At 39.5% G+C, this 26,205-nt stretch overlaps 1 protein-coding gene across 1 annotated transcript in view; it reads left to right on the top strand.

The window, feature by feature from the left end:
- The first annotated feature begins 6,290 nt into the window (after nucleotides 1-6,290).
- LOC149804317 (A disintegrin and metalloproteinase with thrombospondin motifs 16-like) overlaps nucleotides 6,291-26,205 on the top strand; it is a 51,616-nt gene continuing 31,701 nt past the window's right edge. The window contains exon 1 of the mRNA XM_089932511.1: nucleotides 6,291-6,423. Within this exon, the coding sequence (XP_089788637.1) occupies nucleotides 6,325-6,423 (99 nt within the window). The 5' untranslated portion in view covers nucleotides 6,291-6,324. The remainder of the gene's footprint in view (nucleotides 6,424-26,205) is intronic.

Raw genomic sequence — 26,205 nt, 5'->3', positions numbered from 1 at the left:
TCTGCAATACCTAGCGGTGGTAGAAATATTTGTGTCATTCGAATGTACGTTGTTTTATGTTTTATACAGAATTTACTGAACTTTTACTACCTGTAAAATCATTTATTTTTAGTAAAACCCGATCCGTATCTTTGCCCAGACACATTGGTGATAACCATTTCACCAACGACGTATCGACCTTACCCATGTTAATCGATTTATCCTCAACAGAGGTCGGGAGCAGTTGACTGTAATGCTATACTGTTTGGTGCCTCTGAGAGAAGTTCTAAAGTCACACGTATTTGCGAAGGCATGCGTAAATAAATTCATTTATCCGCGCCAGCAGTAACAACTTACTATTGATTTGTCTCCAGCAACAACACCACATAGTGTGCCAGTAATAGTTGTGGTAGTTGCGATTCCCACCACACCCATACTAACGGTTGTTGCAGAGGCGAGGTTGCAAATACGGTATACAAATGTACTTGCTCATGTATGTCATGAATATTGCGATTACTTAATTTTATCTCGCAGATGTTAAGCCTCGATTATTTTACTCTTCGGTAAGTTTAAGAGCCTTCCTTATCTCATCTATGAGTAATAAAAAGCAATGTAATTTGTTGAAAGATCGTCCATCATCAGGTGCAACTAGCACATGAACTTCAAACTTATGTGTTCTTTTTCACCGATACAAATGCCACATATTCAAAGAAAAGCTATTTTGGAGAAGCAATTGCATTTTCGGCGATAATTTGTTTTTCGGGCCCAGCTTTACGTTTTATAAAGACCACAATGATTACTCAGTCGAATGTTTCTGAAACGATTGTTCTCGTCTTTGCCCAAAAGTTGTTACACGGTCAAGTGAGTTCTTGTTAAATAATTGTTCAGGTTTATCTCTATTTCCAGCTGACTTAATAATGGTTAAACATAATCGACGGAAAATACAACCGCTTTGGATTTGATGGTGAATTACACGTCATAGTTGCAAAAGCAATTTTTAATTGTCTTCATGCCTCACTGATCACTGACACATTAGGAGGTTCCCCACGGCGGTGATATTTGGGATCATCACATATGTGCATTTATGTCGGTCTCGGGAAAATATTCGCGCCGCTTAATGGTCTCAGTGCGTCGTTTTCTAGAACATATCGTTGTCTAAATGAGACATTTTGGTGTTTTACTTTACAAGGAACAGAAGCTGCAATCGATTCAACTCTGGCTATAACTTCATTGACATCAATTTAATTTTCTTCAACAACATTGATGTTTTCATGTGTTTCTATAATAATTACATCATCGTGTACATTAGGATCATTTGCACCTGATTCATGGCCCACAAAAGAGCTTGAATGATTTTGTTATAGAAATGAACAGTAAACGAGTTGCTTCTTGATGATGACTGCGCAGTTTCCCTAAAATCAAGAGTACATTATTACCTGGTTGCTTTCCCGCTGACGACGTAATCAAATTATCATATTCAGCTAACTTTTCCAGATCCAGCCTGGTTAATAACTAAAAAGCGAACTCATATGACAATGCGTGTGTGGTCTCGGATTTACCTGCGCAGAGAAGTAAATGACAGAGAAATCCTCGATTTCTCTTTTTTGTGCGAATGTTGAATGTCAATTATTGAATTGCACAATTACTTACTGGTATTCCAACTCGATTTCGTACGCTTAGTAGTCCAAGCGGAATTTTGTGAGTTTGTGAAAATAACATCCTTTTTGCCGGTGATGTCACTGTTACAATAACAATACTACCAGGTACACTGCCGAGTAAATATTCTGATGAAAAGCAGCTCTTGCTCCTTCGGTGACCTACGGCCCTGGAACACAGCTGCACATACCACATTATTGTCACAAGCAATAGAAGCTCGGAGAAAAGCCTATAAACTGTATAGATGCTACTTCTTACAGACAAGATATCACGTACAAGGTATCAAATTATATCGTTGTGCGTAATCGTACTGATATACCAGTATATTTCATCCATGCGTTGAACGCTAGTATTATTTCAATAGGAGAAATAATTGCCAAACGGATGGTCAATGGAAGAATGAACAGAACGATTTTAATATAACTGTCTACCACCGCCGACAACGTCCACTTATTGGAGCTAAAGCACATCAATATAATGCCACTGAAACGATAGCGAGCGGGGCAAACGTTACCATAGGAAACGTCCATTAATTATGTCAACAATTTTTAGGCAATTTTTTACCCCCGTCCCCCCCTTGTCAACAACTGTCAATCTTTCAGTGACCTCCCTAATAAAATTTTACCCCCACCTATAAACTAGCAATATGTTATACGGCTGGCTTTTATGCTAAAAATAGAATTATGGAAATTAAAAGGTCTACAAATAAATTTTAACACATTTTTTTTACTTGTTTAGCAGATTTCAAATTGACTATAACACTTTGAATTCATGAATAAATCGAGAGTTTATTTTCTAGCTTCTATCATCTTCCCATGGGAAAGCCAAATGTTCCTCAATTGTTATAATGGGCATAGTGGCTGATTCATTAATTTCTTGTGGAACCGATACACCGACAAGTCAACATCATCTTCATCTAACCATTCTGCGCTTAACATCTCTCCATGAGCAATAATTGCCATCAGCTCTCTCTGTCTTTTGGCAGCCACTCGTATTGGCCGAATTCTTTGCGGTTGAGGAGCATGTGGTAATTGCCTAGGCCCAAGATCGCGTTGTCGGTGCTGTTGAACATGCTTCTTCAAAAAATAACATTGTTGACGTCAATTTATCTTGAACTCCCCTCTCCCCCATGTCAACAATTGTCAAACTTCTTCAAACCCCCTCCCCATTTTGTTGACATAATTAATGGACGACCCCATAGGGTTGATATAGCAGAGTCAAATAAGCAGATACTGTGGCAAATTTACGTACCTGCATATAGAAAAATTTCCAGCAAATGGTTAATGTTAAAGCTCTTAACTTAATTCATCACGTTGTTCTTTTGTTTCTTCAGCATGATCAAGTACATGGACGACAAGGCCGTGAAAAGAGTTATTTGTAAGTGATAAGCATTAGCTGCCAGTATATTCAAAAGAACGAAAACCCTGAAGGTCAAATATTCGATGAGTGTGTCAGACACGAGTAAAAGGCGCTTATGTCTGGAAATTATCTCATCATTGTTTCCCATCCACTCATGTAATCGTATCGGTACACCCATTGTCTGGTGATCTATTTTAATTTTTCAGGGTTAGGAGTACTATATCGATTGTTGATTTCAAACTGCTCATTACAATTTGCTTGTAGGTTGCAGATTAACTTGTCCAAACTGGAACTTACAACCTACTACTTTTGCTTTGTTGGAACTAAAAGCGTTACCTCATTAATAGTCTCAGTGCGTTTTTTAGAATATATCGTTGTCTAAATGAGACATTGTGGTGTAACGTTTTACTTTACAAGAAACAGAAGCTGCAATCGATTCAGCTCTGGCTATTATATCATTGACATCAATGTAATTATCTTCAACAACATTGACGTTTTTATTTGTTTCTAAAATCATAAGGCCAATGAAATTTCATCATCATGCGCAAACGTACTAGCTGAATATACGACTTTCACAGTTATTGTCTTTTTACTTCTCTACTTTTTTATTTTCATCAGGGTAGTAAAAGACAATCACAGGGTCGAACAGAAATAAAATTATAAGATCAACGTTTTCAGAGGTTTATTATTGACATTCAGGCCCCACACGTACCTCTATTACAAGATCTTGTTTGTTTTTTTGGCCGAAAATTAAAAGTTATGCTTTAAGTTCTGTACATCTTCTATCACCATTCAAATAGTAGCAAACTCCTAATGAGAAAATACCACATGTTGAACTGCAACAAATTATTGAAATTTACAAACCATGTACAAGAATAATGATACTGTGTTTTGGTTTCTACCTCATACCTTGTCAGGCAACCTATATTGTCAGAGGCAATTCTTCCGAGGAATATTGAAATATAGTAAAAGCTTTTTTAGATTTCTAATAGTTCCTAAATCGGTCCATTGTAATCTCAGATCATAACGTTTTTATGTCTATAAGTTTTAGCAAGATATGTATCAATTAAACATACAACAGGTTAAAAAATAATTTGCCTATCACCCATCAAGCAAAAGGGATTTTGAAAGATTTATCAAACTTTCAAGAATAATATTCGGTCATATTGGTTTCATGCAGAAAAGGATTGGGGTGAAGGTGTTGATTGGCTGTTGTTTTCCTGCTAGGAAATCAGTTTAAGAATTGTTATCTATTGATCATTGTAAGCAGATGTTTGGACTTACTGTCCTTGAACCACTGAAATTATTAAACTTTCTTCAACCGAAGATTAAGAAATTCATCTTTTGACAATATTTCTGATTTCAAATACAAAGCACGTGAAGCAGCACGAACTAATCGGCACTCATTTAGTCTACAATTATGTTGAGATATGACATACATATACAAGAAAGAAGTTTTCATCCTGGTGACATAGTTCTGGTTCTCTTGCTCTTAAGGCAAAGTCCCTCTCAGGCTACGTATTATGGACCATGTACAGGTAAAAGGAAGGTAAGTGACTCAAACTATATCATTACTACTCCTGGGAGAAGGAAACAGAAACACGCTGCTGAAGTGACTTTGGAGTAGCAAATCATCTAAGTTCAAAATTATTAAGCAATCTGGACTGTAAACCTTAACATCCATGGCCAGATGAAAATATTGAATTACAACAACTGCTCTGTGAATATGAACACATGTTTCCAGATGTTCCAACAAGAACAAACAAAATCTACTGTGCCGCTAAAATTGTAGGTCCTATTCCTTTGAAATAGCGTACGTACAAGATGAATCATCTCAAGCAGAGACGCTTGGATAAAGGAAGTCAGTTTTGCCGGAGACTGAACCAAGCAAACTTAACTGGAACTCGGCATATAATTTGTGTCTAAACCAAATAAAACTCACCGTATGTGTACTGACTATAACAGTTGGCAATTTCACCAAATTGGATTAATTTCCAATAACAAATATTTATGACTGTATTGATAAATTGGAAATGCATCATACGTCATCAGGTTTGATTGGATTTTTGAATGAATTCTTGCAAAAGGAATGTATCAAACGTGACGCCATATCGGATGACATTCCTTCTCAGCATTCCAGCATTTAAGCAACAAGATTACATCTCACCTGGACAAATGTTATTAGTATATCCATAAATTAATCATCAACAACGAATCTGGAAATATCACTTGTTATTCAGTCTGATTTTCGTTGATTGATTCGATGATGCTGATTTGATATTTAGGTAAACTGACTTTTGACGTGCTTGTATTACATTTTAGGACATACTGTGGGACACAGTCCAGTTAAACTGGCAACAACTACGTCTAATTCTTGTACCTGTTAGTATTAAGGTAACTGGCGAGATTTTTGTGTATGACTGCATATTATCGAATACTTTATCTGGTTTAAGATACCATGTTTCATTACTCTGCCAATTTTAGAAGGCTTTTAATATAGTATAGTCCACGATTCGGCCCATTTATATTACCTCCGGCTTTCAGTCAATTATGTGCAATATCTGTTGATGCAACATACATAAGGGTTGGTTTAGTAATCATTCAAGAAGGCTTAAAGGGCGTGGATAATTCAGTTTGCCATTTGTTTAAAGAAAAAGCGAGCTGCAGGAAAAGTTATTCCAAAAAGTAGAAAGAATGATTTGCTCTATAATTACCTTTGAATGTTTTTAACCTTTTTCTATTGATGTATTTAGTGATCACAGACGAAAGTTCCATAAACGAAATAAGAAGGACAAACATCAGAGATTGCTGACATGGATTTTGATATCGAAGGACTAAAACATGGAACTCACGCAGATCCAGGGAAAATAAAATATTAGGACTTTAAGTAGTCCATTCAGCAGCGAATGATATTTTCAAGAAAATGTGTAGATCGGACCTTTACATCCTTACCGAATACTATATATATAGTTTCAGATCCAACGATATAGTCTACTCACCGGTAGTGCCGTAATTCAATTTTAGTTGAGGTTACAAGAACTCTGTCGATCTACTGCTGTTCAATGTGAACTTTTAATGGTATAAGTCTGCCTTTTTGGTTCACAATGTGCATATAGTGTACATATGTATATATGTAGCAAGGTAGATAGGATGAAGAGTAGTTAGAGACCCTTGATATACATACATATATATATATATATATATATATATATATATATATATATATATATATATATATATATATATATATATATCTTTCTAGCATTGTCAACCGTCCATTTGTGTGTTTTCAGAACCTGCTTGGACAATGTGGGTGATTTTTACGACATAATGGAATGGAAAAAGTTTATGACCCAAATGCCAGGACAGGCGTTTTCTCTCAATGAGCAGTGTGAGTTCGCCCATGGCCACGGATCTGTCTTCTGTGGGGTATGTAAATTGTATGTGAATGTTTGTGCTTGATCTAATTTCCATCTCCCAGAAAGATTATGCAGTGCATTAAGGGAAGTGTTTTCTTATTTTACATTTCATCCGCAACGCAGACAGTGTGTACTAAATGTCTCACGTGTTACTTTTATATTCGAGTAAGACATTCCTTTGATACAGTTGATCACAAAGGCAGCATACTAAACAACACACGAACATCGTTTGTGCGTCTGTGTGTCTCTCCTCCCTCTCTCTCTCTCTTTATATTGTTGCTGTTGTTGTTGTGGGGTTTACCGCCATTATACAGCACACGACATAACAACCGACCCACGAGAATCTACTGGCAAGCTTTCTCACAAAATGGGCGAATCCGAATATATATATATATATATATATATATATATATATATATATATATATATATATATATATACAGTGGAGCCTCGTTAATCCAGACTCCGTTTATCCGGAAACCTCGCTATCCGGACATAATTCAAAGGGGAACGGAATTCCTAAACGTTAATTTGCTCCGTTAATCAAGAAATACGCGTTGCGGATCCGGAAATCAAAATCGGTGACCAGAGTGTAAAATTACTTTAAAACATGTACCGATAATCCGGAAATAATCTGTCCAAAAATAAGAAAAATAGAAAAATCGTATATGAAAATACGGTCAGTCGGATAATACAGATTCACCTACGCAAATTTGGAAGTGTGCCAATGTATCAATCTCTGATTGTTAAAATTCTAGTGGTATGTTAAAGTTATCGATTAATCACGTGATCATGTGTGTGGAAAAACTAGGTAGCGTGACCATGTTGTAACCAGCGATTGTATAAACAATGTCTGTTTTAGCTAGTCGCCGACAGGGGTGTTAATAATTAAATAATCACACTGGGATCAAATTGTCCACGCTTTTTGAGATAACATATGGTAAATAAATTAAGTGTGTTATTAAGCCTCTTTGTTGTTTACCAATTGTGTGTAACAATCATAGTTTATTGATGGCTGTACAAATACAGTTAATTGATTTAAGCTGTGGACAGTATAGGGCTTCATATCAGAATAAAATGTGGACGTCAATTATCAGCTCATTAGCAACAATAACAGCTGTAAAATACGACTAATAGAAATGACTGCATTTCATTAGTTTACCGTAACGTGAGATATCAGTTTGTATTCGTTGTACATTTTACATATAGTATGGCGACACCATCAAGCAAGTGTAGACGAGTAGAGATACCGGCCAGCATAAAAAAGATTTGCCAGCACAAAGATCACCCAAAAGCTACCATTCAAGATATACACCAGCATATTATGGCTTATTCATCCTTAGTCATTGGCATGTCGACAGTTGCGGACATCATAAAAAAACCCACGGGCAAATGATTTTCCATACCTGCAGACTCAGCAGACCTAACTCGCGCTCGCCACGCCAAATATCAAGAAGTCGATGATGCCCGTCTTCTTGTGGTTCTCAGACATGTGGACCCACCACGCCGCCGTCACCGATGAAATGCTCATTGCCAAGGCAAATATACTGGGAGACCAACTCGGCATCACTGACTTTGCCTATTCTCGTGGTTGGCTACAAATTCCAAGAATCGGCGGGGCATCAAAGGCAAATTGTATGAGGGAGAAGCAGAGAGTGTCGACATGAACAAAGTGTTCATTCTCTAAACTTATATTTACTGAGCATGTATGTACAATCACATGTTATAATAATATGAAATAAACACACGTCAGTAGAAGTATTCATTAATTTATTTCAACCATTATTGAATATACAGTACAGTTACAATTAGCATATACATGTACATGCATACAGTGTGATGACATCGTAAAATAAAAATGTGCATGATTCAATTATCCGGAAAGCTGGTTAATCCGGACATATTCACTGGGAACGAATGTGTCCGGATTAACGAGGCTCCACTGTATATATATATATATATATATATATATATATATATATATATATATATATATATATATATATGTGTGTGTGTCCCCGAGTTGAGAGCAGAAACACGAAACATTTTCAATAGTTAAATGTTGTAAAAATGTTTCGTGTTTCTGCTTTCAATATATATATGGGGGATATATTCTCTCTCTTTCTGTTTATATATTTTGGTGAAAAATTCTGTCTCAGTCCTCGACAAACAAGGTGTTCTTTGTCACGTTTTACGTTCCGCATTAAGTCTTTTTATACACCACTTTTATTTCGATAATATGCCAGATGTAAGCATGGTTTGTCGTTTAGTCTTTTTAACGTTAAGGAGTAGCAACCTAAAAACCACACCAAACCCGACAATTACAATGTCTTAATGGGTTCAATTACCCCTAAATAGACCGATGTTGGGTCACTAATATCTGTGATGGATGTTAGTTACGGTGAATGTTTACTGGTATATCTTACTGGAAGGTGAATGTTTACTGGTATATCTTACTGGAAGGTGAATGTTTACTGGTATATCTTACTGGAAGGTGAATGTTTACTGGTATATCTTACTGGAACCTAATAGCCCAGTAATTACAGGGAAATGGTGTCGCCATTCTAGTTAAGATGATTAGCTATTATTACATCTTATTGTATTCACCGAAAAAATAAGTTTTATCTTTGTCTCAGCTTCCCTGGAGATTTTCCAAATGGGACATACTATGTTCTCTGACTCATCCTCTAGGCTTCGGCACATGATGACGAAGAAAAGTAGAATGATTAATTGGGGTGACAACTATCAATTTCAGAAAACGTTTTGATCCACTCGTCTTTTCGAAATATGCCAGTATTACTATGTGGTACATGGGATTAATAACAAGGAGGAACTTTGAAGACAAATGATAATCATATAGGCCAATGGTGTTAATTGGCCAAACATATTTATTGCGAAAAGGAGTGTATAGGTACAAAATGTAACATTGTTGCAAATGTCTGAGCTCATTTGGTTGGGCGTTGTGGCTTTAACCCTATTTTCAGCTAACGATAGTCTATACATGGCAGTCAGAATAACTGATTGATGACGAACGCATGAAAACTCGATAAGAAGTACTGACGCAGTTAAAGCATCTGGAAAGCTTCTCCAATACGTGCCATATCACCAACCCATACGGACAACGATGACACGACAGTGATCAGTAAAGACCAGTGCTATAGACCACTCACCACCCGATCCCATGACCCCAATGTAGGTCACATTGTAAATTGTTAGGGTTGGGTCTGAATATGTGCCACTATAGGTACTTAAGCGAAATCCTACATTAAATTTGTCAAGTTTAAGATGCAGCGAAAGCAACAAGTATGATTATGGAGAACATTATTTTATATCGACAAATGTATATATGGGAACGAACTAATTTATAGGGACAAGGGACAATTTAATGGTAACTTTTTTTTTACTCCGTTTCCATGTTGAACAAATAATGGGACGTAAGGGAAATGTAATGATGACATTTTAGATACTATCCAACATACATTATGAGTACTATTCAACACCCGCTTTTGTATTCCGGCAACTTTTATTTACAATCCATCACTCTCCATATACAATCCACACCCACTTTTTGATTACAGTATAAAACACCAAATATAGAATCCATCACCCACCACTTTTTGTTTACTATCGAGAGGTATATGGGTTAACGGGAATATGAAGGTAAAAATCGTCGATAGCGAATTGAAAGGGTCGAACCTTTTATGGGGAGCATACGATAATTGCACACGAGGATAACTATCTCCTACTCGACAGCCCAAGCACCCTCTCATCAACGTCCAGTGTAGTGTCAAAATACTGACACCTCCTGCCAGAAGAAATGGGTATGATATAAAAGGTGCGATGAAATCTCACAAACGTACTATCCAACATATCATTTGCTATCTAATTCCTAATATCTATACTATCCAATCCAACCGTTTGCATCTTATCCAAAGCCAACTTTGTATATAATATATCCCACCAATTGCTTTTTAACTCTCCAATATGATGTTTGAGTAATTAACCCACCCAATTGTTTTAACCAACCAAAAAGGATGACGTGGTTTACCGATTATACTTATATGCACAGAAACCTAATAGCCCATACGATTGATAGTGGCGCTGCAAATTTATCGAGTTCTGTCTGGGAACATTCTCAAGTTTCTCCGTGAATTATTGTTTTCAGTTAGTAGTCAAACACGTCCAGTTCTCTGGCACTTCCTATTTCTTTTCTTATTCCCTTTGTGAACATGTTATGAGATTTGCAGGGTTTTAAACGTCTGTAACTGCCTCTTCCTTGAAGTGGAGTAGAAGACGTCGTAATACCCTCGCAGGAAGCATGCAGCTATTTTATAGGAGTATTTGGGCGACCAAAAAGAGGGTTTTCTTCTGTTTGAAGGAGCTCATTTTTGTAGGATATCACGACGGCTACTTTAAGATATTGTCGATGAGGATATTTGAAAGAAATTATTTCCCTTCCTTCAAAGGATTATCTTTTAAGCATCCAGTCCTCGAGTGCCCAAATGAATATTACGGTAAGTAAAACTGATTTTAACATATGGCGTGAATCATTTTATCGTTGTCGGGTCATTTGTTTAGTGATAGGATATATTGGTATCAATTATGTTTTTCTAAAACATAGTTTTACCATGAAGTTTACTTTACTTTACTTTTGAGGATAGAGTATTTCCTCCTACTCCTTCTATGCTAAATTTGACTCTGTCAAAATGTGATTTACTGAAAGGATGGCAGTGAGGTAATACAAATTCACGCTTAACGTGATATGTACTTGCATCTTCCTCATAAGCGGCACTGACAACATTCACTTTGAGAGAAAAGATATGGATAATAGAGCGGCTGTCACTGACAACATTCACTTTGAAAGGAACGATATGGATAATAGAGCGGCTGTCATTGACAACATTGACTTTGAAAGAAAAGATATGGATAATAGAGCGGCTGTCACTGACAACATTCACTTTGAAAGAAACGATATGGATAATAGAGCGGCTGTCACTGACAACATTCACTTTGAAAGAAACGATATGGATAATAGAGCGGTAGTCACTGACAACATTCACTTTGAAAGAAAATATATGGATAATAGAGCGGCTGTCACTGACAACATTCACTTTGAAAGAAACGATATGGATAATAGAACGGCTGTCACTGACAACATTCACTTTGAAAGAAAAGATATGGATAATAGAGCGGCTGGCACTGACAACATTCACTTTCAAAGGAACGATATGGATAACAGAGCGGCTGTCACTGACAACATTCACTTTCAAAGGAACGATATGGATAATAGAGCGGCTGTCACTGACAATATTCACTTTCAAAGGAACGACATGGATAATAGAGTGGCTGTATTCCCATCACGTTCTACTCATTCACATCTTAGAACACAAACATTAGATTATATCCTTGGTTCAGTTTGATAGGTTAACAAAATACATCTCGTTGATAATGATGTCTTCTGAATTGTATTTGTATTTCTCTAGTTAAAATGGTAAAGGCATCGAATGAAAACGTGTGTGGAAAGCGTTTCGCCATCCTAAACATTGATATTGAGACAATGAGCTACTTTATGGTACTATATCAGTACACTTCGCTGAGTTTTGTAGAGGACGTTGACAAGCTAATCGTTGAAAATAGTGGCAATCGTTTTGACTAGATATTGAACAACAAATTAAAGTATTGACGGAATACCCAACGAATCGATATTCATTTGATGATTGGCTTTTTATATTGTTGTTCTGTTTGGCTTTTATTGCTCCCTATCTCTTCCTTTGTTTCGTAATAACCAGAATCATTATTATACACTCGTTTTCAAACTTGCTTGTTACGGATTTCGACGGTGAATGTGGCTTGATTTCCACATTCATTAACGACATCCCAAGTGGATCGGTAGTTTTTTCCGGGATTTTCCTGGGTTCTTTCTCCACCATTTATACTGGCCGCTGTGTATAGCCTAACTTGGGCTGATCAATTGGTTAAAAACTACAGTAAAAACAACAACCTCCCAATGAGTCTCGTGATCAGATTGTATTGCTTGATATAATTTGGCCGTGAAACAACATATGGTGTTGCTACGAAACTCATCCAATGAAATGTTACTATGTAATGTTAAATACAATTGGTCATTCATAATTGGATAATTCTGGCTTCCGATTACTGCATCAGTGTCAATGAAGAAAGCTTTTCCAAATGTTATAAAAGTGGGTTCTTGCTGGTTAGATGTGGCTGACTATGGCAGCAAGTCTAATGTTTCTGTTACAAGAAGAAAATTTCAAGGAAAGATTAGGAAAAATATAGCAAATACAACATTCAAAACCACGCAGACAGAGGTGAGATGGCAGTGATCCGTAATGGAGAACGCTTTAGACCACTCGGCCACTCGGCGCCCCAGTGTGTATTGGGTGTTGGATAATATAGGATGGGTGTTGGATAGTAAGTTTGTGTGATTTTCATCCATTCTTTAGCTTTATTCGTTTTCTCTGATAATAGGTAAAGAATTTTATGGAAGACATAAGAAGTTTGGATATTGTAGGTGGTGTCTTGGATAGAATATATGGTGTGAAGGATGGTATCTTTCTGCGATTTCAATATTCTCTTACATCATACACTTTTCTTCTAAGGGTATATGCAGATGCTTAGGGATTACTCAAGACTTTCAGAATGTATTTAAAGGGTGGTGGATAGAAGATACCTTTTCGTTTGTGAAATTCTCGTAGAAACCCATACACTTTCAAATCGTTTTACCCTTTGACATTACCAATGAACCTTATATATTTTCTATAGTAAAACAAAATACATTTGATCGAATTTATATATTGTATGTTTGGATAATAATTAAAAATAATGTGCTGGATTGTAACAAAAAAGCAGGTGCTGCTTTGTAATGCGTATCTTTAAATTGTAGTCAAAACGCGACTGGTAACAAGAACTCCAAAACAAAGTATATATTGAATAGGATCTTAAAATATTAACTTTGTTTGCCGTACGTCTATACTAAATAAAATGTTTTCATTACATTTCCCTAGTCTCTAGAAACTCTTTTGGCCCATAAATACTTTTGGCCCCATAAATATTGTTGTCCCTAGAGACAATGTTGTCCCTATAAACACTTTTAGTCCCATATACACTTTGTGCCTATAATACCATTCCCATGTTAAACATATGGACAAATTTAAGTATTTCTAATAAGTGTTTCTAGTGGCGCCTATTGAGGTCAGTTTTAACAATATTAATATATAAAACCGATTGGGGTCAGCCACTTGTAACATTGTTGATAGTGGTCCTCATGAACATTTGTGTCCCTATAAACACTTTTGTCCGTATAATACCATTTCCATGTTAAACCTATATCGTTATCATTTGTTCCACTAGTGTTCAAACAATGTTAACATATAGTCTATATAATTCCAATTTGTTGTATTAAACACAACTGTCTTTTAGAAACTGCAACATGACCGATGTTTATTTGCCAATATGCAATATTCACGTTAGTTGTCGTTTAGAAACTGCTGAGTAAGCCATTTTCATATACTGATATGCTGTCTTCAAGTCAGTGTTCAGCATATTGAAGATAATCTTGATGGAGCTAAACATACAGCTAATTTGCTGAATTTAACGAAAATGCTTAAAAGAAAAAAATTACATGAGTTTACTAATAATTAGATAATGGTGGTGACAAATAACTGAGAATTGAGAGGATGTAATGTAATTTACCAGGTACAAAATCAGAATTACAATTATTTTATGATTTAAGAGATAGCTTATTTGTACAATTTTAAAAGATCACCGATGTGTAAATGAATGCAGCATAAGTAATGCTGATTAAAAAGGTAACACATGTTATGAATCGAGCAACATTCTGCTCCATGCTTACTATCTGATCTCTGATAGCACAATGCGTACTGTATTTTCAAACCACCTAATAAATACCATCATAAAACACGAATCAGTAAATATTAATATCCGAACTTACAAGTAAAACCTTCTTATTTTGATTATTATTGCAAATTCAATGTCTAATGGACTGTAAGAAACCCATATTAGCAAGTATCAACATGTAAATAAATCATGCAGGCAATTTGTTATTGGTTTCAGTTATGTAAATGAATAATACATCTTAAATGAGAAAGGCTTCTATCTGATTTTAGTGGGATTAATGAAGTTTCTGCGGGATCAAATTCAACTCATTAATTAGTGACTATAGGGTTTAGAGACGCACAACTCCCAATTTCGAGCATACTTAACAACAGTTCTAGTTATTCGCTACTTTCACAGTAGACATTCAGGCCATACCGAGTGCGGACAATAGCGAATATGACGGTTCCCTAACTTTCACATTTGCTACAAAGCATGCACATTATCGGTCGGTCTGACATCCGTTTTTATCAACCTGTTCCTGAAAGTCCGCGTCGTATGGCAAGAACGCGTTGGATACGCCTCATATCAGCCAACTATTGTCCATACTGTTCATGTGTGCACGTTGGTCGGCGAGGAACCACAGAACATAATGATTTCCGCTGCTTTTCCGCTGCAAACAGATTTTGCTAAAGCTTTGAGTGAGTCTCGACCTTTTCTGGGTCAAATGATTAGCACGAGCGAACTTATGTCGCTTGTACTAATATACAAATGTAGATTGTGTGCATATTATTTTACGTGATTAAGTGTTATCTAATCAACGCCTACCTAAGTTTTGTCACGAATTTAAGACGTATAACATGATTACTTGAATCCGATTTCACTACCTGGCCTTCATTTAATATAATGGAATATATTGGTGTTTGTTGGTATAGTGTAATTCTTGTGCATAGAATCTTTAAAACGATATCCTTGTTTTATGTTCATACAATGGATTGACTCATAACTGTGTTCATATATAATTCGAGTGTAATTATGTATTCAATATATTCAGCGGAATCAGAAGGTAATCGTAGACAGTTGGACTACAGCATTACCTTAGAAATATGGAAAACTCGTTCAAAAACAGTTTGGAATATAGCATTGTGGTACATGTTGACTTGTGTAATTCATTTGGAACATTATTATGTTTTTATTAATGGCGGGACATTAACGATTACTTGGAATTTAATTATGAATTGTTTTGAAATTGCACATTATATATTAATATCATAGATATGTTGTGCATAGGTTTTTTGCCTTCGTCCATGGACAGCAGTTCACATCGAGATAACGGCATAAGGCATACACCTGAACGGCAGTTCTAACATTATATGATATTACAACCCCACATATTTGGAGTACGGCAGTTTTCGTATCGTCGCTGATTGTAAAACCACTAACGTTTTGAAAGTCTTGAGTTGAATCTAAGCGGTACAAAGAAAGACTTACTCATTACTACAGCTACAGCAAATGACATATGTCGGCGTTAATTCGCGACCGTTATGGCAGCACCAGTACCTGCGTTGGCCTTGCTCGCAATTCTGGGTATCCAACCCTTCTATTAAAATACGGTTGTTGCTGATATCTCTTAGAGCATCAATTGCCAGTTCAGTATAGACACTAGTCTATTCTGCAACATACATGCTTTAAGTGCTCCACGAAGCCCTCATCTGTTAATTTTCTGAAGCACTTCTTTTATTTGCTTTTAACCGCTTGGTACTATTCCAAGTGGGGAACTAATATGATGTGATATCTTAGCTTGGTACTATTCCAAGTGGATAACTGCTATGCTGTGAAATCTTAGCTGAATGTAGCTGCAAGATATAATGAGCAGATACTGTACACACTCAGTTGTATGGTAATGACCAAGACCTAATTCATACATCTTGCGGGGATTACATCATAGACATACGTAACGTTCAATGATACAATTATCAAATTCTACTCCCGACTAGCATCTTCTTTGATGATTTGATTTGATGAATGAATCAATGAATCCAGATAATCATTGGACTCCACTTCTCTGCACAGGAATGTTAATATAGGTGTTGCTAATCATGCGCTTAGTCATTATCATTGCCAATCGAAAAATAATATCACTCCTTCATCACTCAGTAACGATAGCATAGGCAACTAACTGATATCACTGGAGTTCTTCTCCTCTGGTGTATGGTAGCGCTACACATACTACCAACACACACTAGTTCTCCATTTCATACATGTCACCCACTTAACTCATTAACCCCTGGTGCCGCGTTTACGTGGCAGGAGGTAGTAGCTTTCTGCCGATCTCTGTATCGTCAAGGTCATGTATGATACACTAAAGTGTGTGTTATTATAGAAAGGTAGGCAGATGTAGCTCTACAATGATACCAAATAATCAGGAAGTTCTAGTTGCACTACAAAATACAGAGGGAACAACCTAAGTAGTGAATGGGGCCACCCTAGGGACAATGGGACTCAGCATTAGAAACACCCCTGGGCCACTCTAGGGACAATGGAAATTTAACATGGAGAAAAACGCTGGGTCACTTTAGGGACAATGGGAATTTAACATAGAGTTTGGGCTTGTCTAGGGACAAAGGGAATTGAACATGGGAATAGAGTTTGGGTTTGTCTAGGGACAAGGGGAATTGAATATGCAATTTTTTTTTTTGTTTAAAAAGTTTTTTTAAATTTAAATTTAAATTTAAATTTTAAAAAGGGTAGGCAATGGAAAGGCTATCTCTTTTCGAGAAATATGGCTGCCCTGGAAAGGGCCTTTGGGTTTATGTTAATGTATTCATTAACATAAATGGTACCGCATTGGTCTTCTTCTTGTCCTTAGGCTACGTCTCACTGTTGGTCCGTAAATCAGCACTCTTTTCAGGCATCCTTGTCTTTCAACGTAGATCCTACGTATCCACAGGCTGGTGTTTGTCCTGTGGACAACGGTCCACTTGGATCGGACATACATGAGCATGTCCGTCCTAAACATCATGGAAGACACAAGGGTGGATGACTCAACTGTGGTCCACATCTTGAAGCGACGAGAACAGGTGAATCAATATAGTGAACTGCGCTTATTTATAGGCAGAGGTAGGATTGAAACGGATTGAGTTCATTCACCAATCCGAACACGCGTTACAAAATTCAGTCAGCTTGCATCCAATCCGAAGAGAACAGTTTGTGACGTCACATGGTCTATATAGATTCGCTAGCGCTTGTGTGCAGTCAATCTATGCGACAGTGATTCAACATGACGGAAACTCAGAAAACGATCCATTGGGGTGCACCAGCAGGGGAGACTGCCCAAGGGAACCCGGACTTACTTTCAGAAGAGGTACATTGGGATTTTGTGGATTTTCTTACCTCGCAAGAATTTGTTCCGGAACCTTCGTTACCTTCTTCATTACCGCAAGTGGAGAATTTTAGACAGAGACAGAAAGAAGAATTGGAGAAATTTATGCAACGACAAAAGGAAGCGGAACAAGCTTTTCTCCTACAGCAACAGCAACAGCAACAAGAAGAGGTAAGAAAAAAACAACAGCAACAACAGCAAGAAGAAGTAGCAGCAAAGAAACAAGAGGGTGAAAATCAAACGGCTACGGTACTGTTGGACATTTTAGCGGAGTTAGGAAGTCTGAAACAAATGTATTAGACTTCTTTATCACGACCGAAGAGAATACGACCTTCCCGAGCTAAACACGCCAACCCTGTGACTAAGCCTGTCCTACCACCCTTAGTGATTTCAACCCAATCATCAGAGGTAGGCCTTGGCCGTGGCAAAGGCTTAAGGCAGTTAAAGTTGATTGGTTAAACTCACTCCTACACCATAAAGAAAAAAGGCCCTTTTCAGGGCCACCCACATTTCTCGAAAAGAAATACAATTTCAATTTGCCAATAACTCAAAAATAAACCCCACCCATTTTACCCTTATAGTACGTGTCCGTGTATGAGTGCGTGAGTGTAGCTTCTTATTTTAAAATCAAAACTCAAAGACACTTACCTTATATCATTCATGTATTCTTTTATCCATTTTTTACAATCCAATTCACAATTCACAACAGAACACTTTAAAAAATTCGTACACTTCTTCTTTCTCATTATTTAGTCTCTCTGTTTTTTGAATTTCTTCACCGTTTTTTCCTCATTTTCTTCCCTTCTTTTCTTCTCCTGTTTCTTTGCCTCTTTTAAATAGAATTGTCTTCTTTCTTCCTCTTCTTCCTCTGAAGAATCCCTCACTTCTTTCGAAGAATCCCTCTCTTCTTCCGAAGAATCCTTCTTTTCTTCTGACTCCTCTTGTTTCTTTTTTGGGCAATCTGGAGACCAATGTCCTTTTTCTTGACAATAATAACAGGTATCTTGACTTTTGTCTTTTCTAGCCCCTGTTTTTGTTCTTTTTTGACGGTCTGGACACTCTGAAGACCAATGCCCTTTCTTCTGACAGATATCGCAAGTATCCTGACTTTTATCTCGAAAGGAAGGAGAGTAGTCCGTAGGCTGGTCTGAAGAGAATTTTCTAATGACCCCTCGCAAAGCTCTGACGAAACATTCCATCTGGGTAGTCTCTTCCATCGTTGTGGTCGGTTTGAGAGTGAAATGAATAGTGAAAGGACAAGACACACACCCTTTTATATACACTGGTTTGTCATGACTATAAATTAGTCTATGGTGTTTAAACTTGAGTCATTTGACGTTTTGCACTCAAGATGAAACGATCCTATTCATTCGAGAAGAAAGAAGAAGAAGAAAGTAAGAGGCAGAAACGTGATCTATCGCCTCGTACCAGAGCCGAAGTCTTGGCACAAATTCATGCCAGTGATTTTGAAGAGGACATGAGTGAACCAGAATCCGAACCCTCTAAACCAAGTTCACCACCCTTAGTCAACCCTGAAAAGTACTATTCCATTCGAGAGACGGAAAAGCGCTCCTCTAGAAAATTTAGAACCACGGCTTACACCTACACGGTGAAGTTTAAAGATTTCAAGGCCGACGTACCCTTGGAGAAAGCAGAAGGGTTTATCACCGAGATGTGCGATTCTTTGCTCACCTCACTCAAGCGACAATGTCAACCCAAAGAAGACGATCGCTTGACACTATCCATAGATCACGACGGTTTGAAATCCCCTGTTTGGATCGAGTTTAGCAGACCCGCAGAACTAACCCCTTCCAAAGTCATGGACAAGATTCAACACGTACAACAATCTAATGACCAGTTTGACATCACCGATGGTAAAGCCACACTGAAAATGGCTCACGTCTCTCTTCCTCAAGGGACTGGATGCAAAAAGATGTTATTGGTGGACGACCTTCGCAACACCAAAACAAGTCTCGTCCGAATTAACAACCCTCAAGACCAGATGTGCTTAGCCCGTGCCATCGTGGTGGGACGAACCTATGCCAACAAGAACGACACGGTAGAATGGAAAAGAACCTGGGAGAACATTCGAAAATCGAACCGAACCAAACAACGAAACGAAGCAGAACTCCTGTTGCAACAAGCTGGTCTGTCCAAAGACACACCCTGTGGCATTCCTGAGATGCAAAAATTGCAATATGCCCTAGCTCCACGCTACACCTTGAAAGTGCACCCTCAAGAAATGCACGGACCTCTGTTGTTTCGAGGCCAAGACTTTAAGGACGGAAAATACATTCATGTTTATCATCACGATGACCATTTCGATACCATTACCACTATCACCGGATTCCTGGGATACAGATATTACTGTGAGAAATGTGACTATGGTTATAATAATCGAGAGCAACACAAGCATTGTGGATGGAAATGCTCAGGATGTTTGGCCTCTCCACCCTGTCTGAGCGAAGAACCAGTGCCTTGTTCGACTTGTCTGCGCACGTTTGTCAGCCCTACCTGTTACCAACAACATTTGAAGACACAAGGTTCACAGAAGAAATGTGCTTGTCAACTCCTGAGATTGTGCCCTACGTGTAGACAAGGCATATGTACCAACAGTACCAAGGCACACGTATGTCGAGGAAAGAAAAAATGTCACATTTGTCACCACATCGTGGACTTGGAACAAAAATGCTACGAGCAAAAATACCAACCCCCACCAGAGAAAGAGGACGGTCACAAGAAGAAAAGCAATTTCATCTTTTTCGATTTCGAATGCATGCAAGAGACCGGCATTCACATTCCTAATTTCTGCGTGGCTCATCGAGCGTGCGAGAAGTGCATTCAAGAACCTATCTTCAGTCATTGCCCTCACTGCAGCAAGATTCCTGGAGGGCGTGAAAAAATCTTTCGAGGACCGAACACGTTAGCCGATTTTGCCCAATGGGTCTTAGATCCCATCGACAAGACGTGGAGCCAAGAGGACATCGAACGTTACGGAGATTGTCATCGTCATGCCACGGTGATGGCTCACAATTTCTCCGGATACGATGGACAGTTTCTTCTCAGATACTATACGGAACAAGGCACCGAGCGTCCTAAAGTGACTTTGAACGGAGCCAAAATCATTTTCATGCAAGTGGGACAAGTGCAGTTTAAAGATTCGATGAGTTACTTGGCCATGCCTTTGAGTCGAATGCCTAAACCGTTTGGAATGACAGAAATGGCTAAAGGGTACTTTCCTCACTTTTTCAATACGGAAGCCAATCAACATGCCGTTCGAAACCATTTACCTGAGGCTCACTATTACGACCCCGATAACATGCGTACCGAACAACGAGAAGCTTTCTACGCTTGGTACCAAGCTCACGCCTCGGACCCTTTCGACTTTCAGGAAGAAATGCTAAAGTATTGTCGTTCCGACGTGGACATTTTACGGCGTTGCTGTGGAAAATTTCGAGAGGATTTGATCTTGGTCAATTACGAAGAAGATCTGGACTTTGTACAAGACGACCCTTTTGGAAATGTCATCATTGAGGCTTACGTGACAGCTCATGCTCGCTTAAAATTGTGCGAAGCTTTAGAACTGTTAGGGGATCGGGTCCTGTACTTTGACACGGACAGTTGCATTTACATCCATCACCCGAGTCAACAGCACCCTGACATCGAAGGAGACCGTTTAGGAGCCTGGACAGACGAGCATCCCGACGACAAGATTCTAAGTTTCGTCAGTGGCGGCCCCAAAAATTACGGCTACGAATACCGGGACAAACAAGGAGAAGTGCACACGAAGTGCAAAGTGAAAGGACTGACTCTGAATTATCGTACCAGTCGAGTGGTCAACTTTGGGGTATTGAAAGAAGCCTTGCAATCGGGAGAGGATGGAAGCTTTAAAGTGACCACCTATCAACCGAACAAGATTGTACGTTTACCCACTCACCACATCGTCAGTCGACCCTTGGAAAAAGTCTATCAAATTGTATACCAGAAGCGAGTGCGACTTCCCAATCACTTTACGTTGCCGTACGGTCACGTCGGTATTGGTCTGTATATAAAAAGGCACCCTAGGCAAGATCGATAGTTCATTGTTCATTGAAGTAACTTACCATGTCGTTGACGAAGAAGAAACCAGATTGGTTAGGAGTCAAATGTTGGACATCACCGAGCCCAGGGTTTTGAGGCTAGGACACAAGAGGTGACCCAGTATGCACGAGAGTTATTCAAGGAAAAAAGTTACTTTTCAACCTGTGTTAGTGACGGTGCCAGAAGAACCCGTCACCCAGGACAGGACTGTCGTGGACAGGCCTGAAAGACCCTTTCGGGAGGACACTTGTGTGACCTTACCCCCTACTATAGAACTGGTTAGAACTTTACCCAAAACATGTGGTTGTTGTACAGACACTTGATTTTATTCCACGTTCATGGTTATCATGTGCCTTTTATTCTTGTACTTAAGCCTTTGGCTTTTATGTATTTTTGTCTTTCGTATTCATGTTTGAAACATTCAATAAACGTGTTCTGAAAAAGTATATAAACTCTTGTCTTGTTTGTTTTTCGTGTCACAAGTGACATTTCTCACACCATGGCTACCTCTGCTGTCTCTGCTCCCTCTTCCTCTACTGTCAAAGTCATCGACGAACACTTAGATCGTGCCAGTTGGGAGGCTTTGTATCTTCGCCATCCCTTTAACATGCTCATTGCTGGACCTAGCGGTTCAGGCAAAACCGAATTCGTCAAACGTTTGATCGAACATAAACATCATTTGATCGATCGGCCACCTCAACGGATCGTGTGGTGTTACAAAGAGTGGCAATCGGCGTACAACCTCTTGCGAGAAAGTCAAGGCGATTCCATCGTGTTTGTGGAAGGCATTCCTAAAGAAGACGACGGCATCGTCTCTGACTCCCGTCAAACCCATTTGGTCATTTTCGACGACATGTTAGGAGAAGACGAAGAAGAAATTAAACTGTGGTTCACGCGCAAAGGGCATCACCGTAATGCCAGTGTCGTTTACATCACCCAAAATTTGTTTCAACAAAGTAAAGCCCATCGCACCATCAGTCTCAATGCGCATTACGTGGTCTTGTTTAAAAGCCCTCGAGATAAATCGCAAGTGCAAGTCTTAGCCAAACAGTTAGGAACGCCTTGGCTGACTCAGGCGTACGACGATGCCACTCAAACTCCACACGCCTATTTACTCGTCGATTTGAAACCTACGACTCCCGAGGATTTGAGATTTCGTACCCACTTGTTTCACCACTGGTGCCAAGACGGAGGGCCTGTCCTGTACACGTCTCCGTCCTCGACTTCATTTCACTCCCCATCAAAAAATCTATAAAAAAACCTCAGACCCTTTTTCGTCTGTATCACACAGTGTGAACATGACGTCCCTTCAGTCGCATCTTCCCGTCAAATTGATTCGTGCCTTGTATGGCATCAGTCGAGAAAAAGATCCACAAACACGAGCTCGTGTCTTAGAAGCTAGTCTCAAAGAAGTCTTACGATGGTTCACGGTGACGGCACGTCAATTACTCCAAGGAATCATTCAGATTGCTCATCAAACCAAACGCTTTTTTGATCGAAACAAAGTCGCTTTGGTCCAACTGGCCGATCCCCGCATCGACACTCAAACCAAAATACAAATCATTTTGAAACCTGGAGGGAGCGGTACTCTAGGAGGGGTCATCATTCGCTCACTCTTAAGATGGGATCCTAATGCCCCCAAAGTTATACCCAAGACAAAAGTCCAACGAAGCCCCAAGAAGAAAAAGAAAAAGACCAGGTCCCCAAGGAGAACTTCTCCAGTGGCAGGACCCTCCTCTGACCAGACACCACCACCCCGGAAAAAGAAAAGAAGCCCCCAGAAAAAGAAACAGAGAAAAAGTCCCCAGAAAAAGAAAAGTCCACAGAAAACTAGTCGCAAGAGAGGCACTTCGGCCAGGACGCAACCTTACACTCGCAAACCACGATCTGCCACGGCAGTGACTGCGTGTCCGGCATCGTCACGTTTGTCCACTTCTCCGTTGATGACACCAGGAACTGAAGAGTACTTGGAGACATTGATTACACCAAGAACTTCTCCGTTGATGACCCCCAAAAGAACTTCCCCAGTGGCAGGACCCTCCAATTTAGTGGCAGTGGCTGCTGCTCACAAAGTACCTTCTCCCAAAATCAAAGTCCATGAAAGATCGGGCATGTTACAAAGTTTACTGGATTTGTCCAAGCAAGAACTGGCTCGATTTAGTCCGTTACGTACCCCTGCACGACGTGTCATGCCTGTCCTCAAACTGATACGACGTAAAGACAATCAGTGGCGACGCGTTCCAGTATAAAAAAGGCCTGTGACAAAGTCGGGTATCAGTGGGGTTTTTTTTGGTGCTCCTGAAGACTCAAAGATGTCACCCTCCAGAAAACCCGAAGGAAAGAAAAGGAAAGGACTGCCACCACGTTTAGCCAAACATGGGGACATGTTACCTGTCCTGTCCAAAGCTTCTCCACCCTACGAAAGAAACTCATTCAAACAACCTCCAAAGAGGTCATCGATACCGTGTGCGAATGTTGTTTGAACGTTTTGAAAGGCACGATCCCTTTGTCCAAACACCAGAAACAATGCTTAAGCAAGCATCGTAACGTTCTTCGCCTAATGGTTCGAAAGAAAATTCCCATTCGTCAAAAAAAGAAGATGTTGGTCCAACGTGGAGGCATTTTGCCTCTCTTGTTAGGTCCCATACTGAAAGGAGTCTTGGGAACCATGTTGGGAGGACTGGTGGGAGCAAGATAAAAAGGGCCTCAGAAGTCCCAAGATCTCAGAATCGACCCCTGACAACCCCATGGAAGGACGAAAACTAGCTTTAGTGCCTTACAAACGATGGATGGAATACCATCGGTGGCAAGAACAACGCACCCCGCATTTACCTCCCAATCCCAATTTGAGCGAGATGTCCCAGTTACAACACGAATTGCAGTCCTTGATGGATCGCCAAGATTTGTCCGAAACAGAAAAATCGCAAAAGTACGGTCAACTCTTGCAAAGACTGCAACTCTTTCACCAGAAAGCTTTAGACGAAACAGCTCTACCCACTCTGAAAGATTTTAAGACCTTGATGAAAAGACCAGCACCATCACCAGTACCAGTACCAGTACCAGTACCACCAGCACCAGTGACCAAGACAGAAAAAGGAGAAGAAGAGGAAGGGTTTCAAACTCCACCAGAAAAAGTACGCAAGTTAACAACACCACCTACCTCCAGAATTGGATGGATTAAAAAGATGATGGCCACCCCTTCTTCCTCACAAGACAAAAAGAAAGTGAAGACAGAAGTGAAGACAGAAGTGAAACAAGAACCAATATCCCCCGCTCAGACATCCTTCTCCTCTTCGACACCTATTGCCGGCCGCACACGCAAAGCATTGCAATCCAAGATTGTACCCCAAGAGAAAAAGAGTAGCATCCTCCAAGAGTGGGTGTCTTATTAACACACCAACCAACACAAAAAATGGAAAAAGTCTTAGCCAGCATTTACTACGATCCCTCCCATCCTGCAGGTTACGCAGGAGTTCAAAAATTGTATCGTGCTGCCAAAACTCGACTGAAAAGTCTCCGTTTACCTCAAGTGCAACGATGGTTACAAGAACAAGCTACCTACACTTTACACAAACCCATTCGACGCAAGTTTGCCAGAAGTCGCACCCGAGTGGAAGGCATCGATCATCAATGGCAAGCCGATTTAGCCGATGTCTCTCATTTGGCCAGCTACAATCGTGGCTACAAATATTTGTTTTGTGTCATCGACGTCTTTTCCATATTTGCTCGGGTCGTACCCTTGACTTCCAAATCGAGCAGCGAGTTAGTGCGAGCCCTGCAACGGGTGTTGAAACAAAGCGGTCGTCACCCTCTTCGATGGCAAACGGACAAAGGTACCGAATTTCTGAACCAAGCTTTCCAAAAAGAATTAAAGAAACGTGACATTCATTTTTTTACCACCGAGAATCCCGAAACCAAAGCCAGCATCGTGGAACGTTTTCAACGCACTTTGAATGAACGCATGTGGAAATATTTTACGCATCACCACACTCTGAAGTACATCGACATCTTACCGCACCTGGTGCAAGCGTACAACCAGTCTTACCATGGAAGCATCGGACGTGCCCCGCAAGACGTGACTCCCGACAACGAAGTGTTGGTGTTTGAGCGTCTGTTTGGTACATCCCCGACGAGGGCTGTCCCCAAGAAAAGTGGAGAGTTGGCCGTAGGAGATTGGGTGCGCATTGGCAAAACCAAACGCACTTTCGACAAAGGTTACTTACCTAACTGGACGACCGAATTGTTTCGCGTCACTGGACGAGTGCATGGCCGTCATCCTGCTGTCTATAAATTGGAAGACATGAACGGAGAAGTGCTCAAAAGAACGTTTTGTTTGCCCGAGTTACAACGTGTCACGAAAAAAGAAGACGACGTGTACGACATCGAAAGCATTCTCGAACGCAGAACCCGTAAAGTGGGCAAACGACGTGTCAAAGAAGTCAAAGTACGTTGGAAAGGATATCCACCCAGTTTCGA

The sequence above is a fragment of the Sinohyriopsis cumingii genome, chromosome 2, assembly GCF_028554795.1.
Source record: "Sinohyriopsis cumingii isolate HCF-2022 chromosome 2, ASM2855479v2, whole genome shotgun sequence".
NCBI lineage: Eukaryota > Metazoa > Mollusca > Bivalvia > Unionida > Unionidae > Sinohyriopsis > Sinohyriopsis cumingii.
This window is presented reverse-complemented; position numbering and strand designations above follow the sequence as displayed.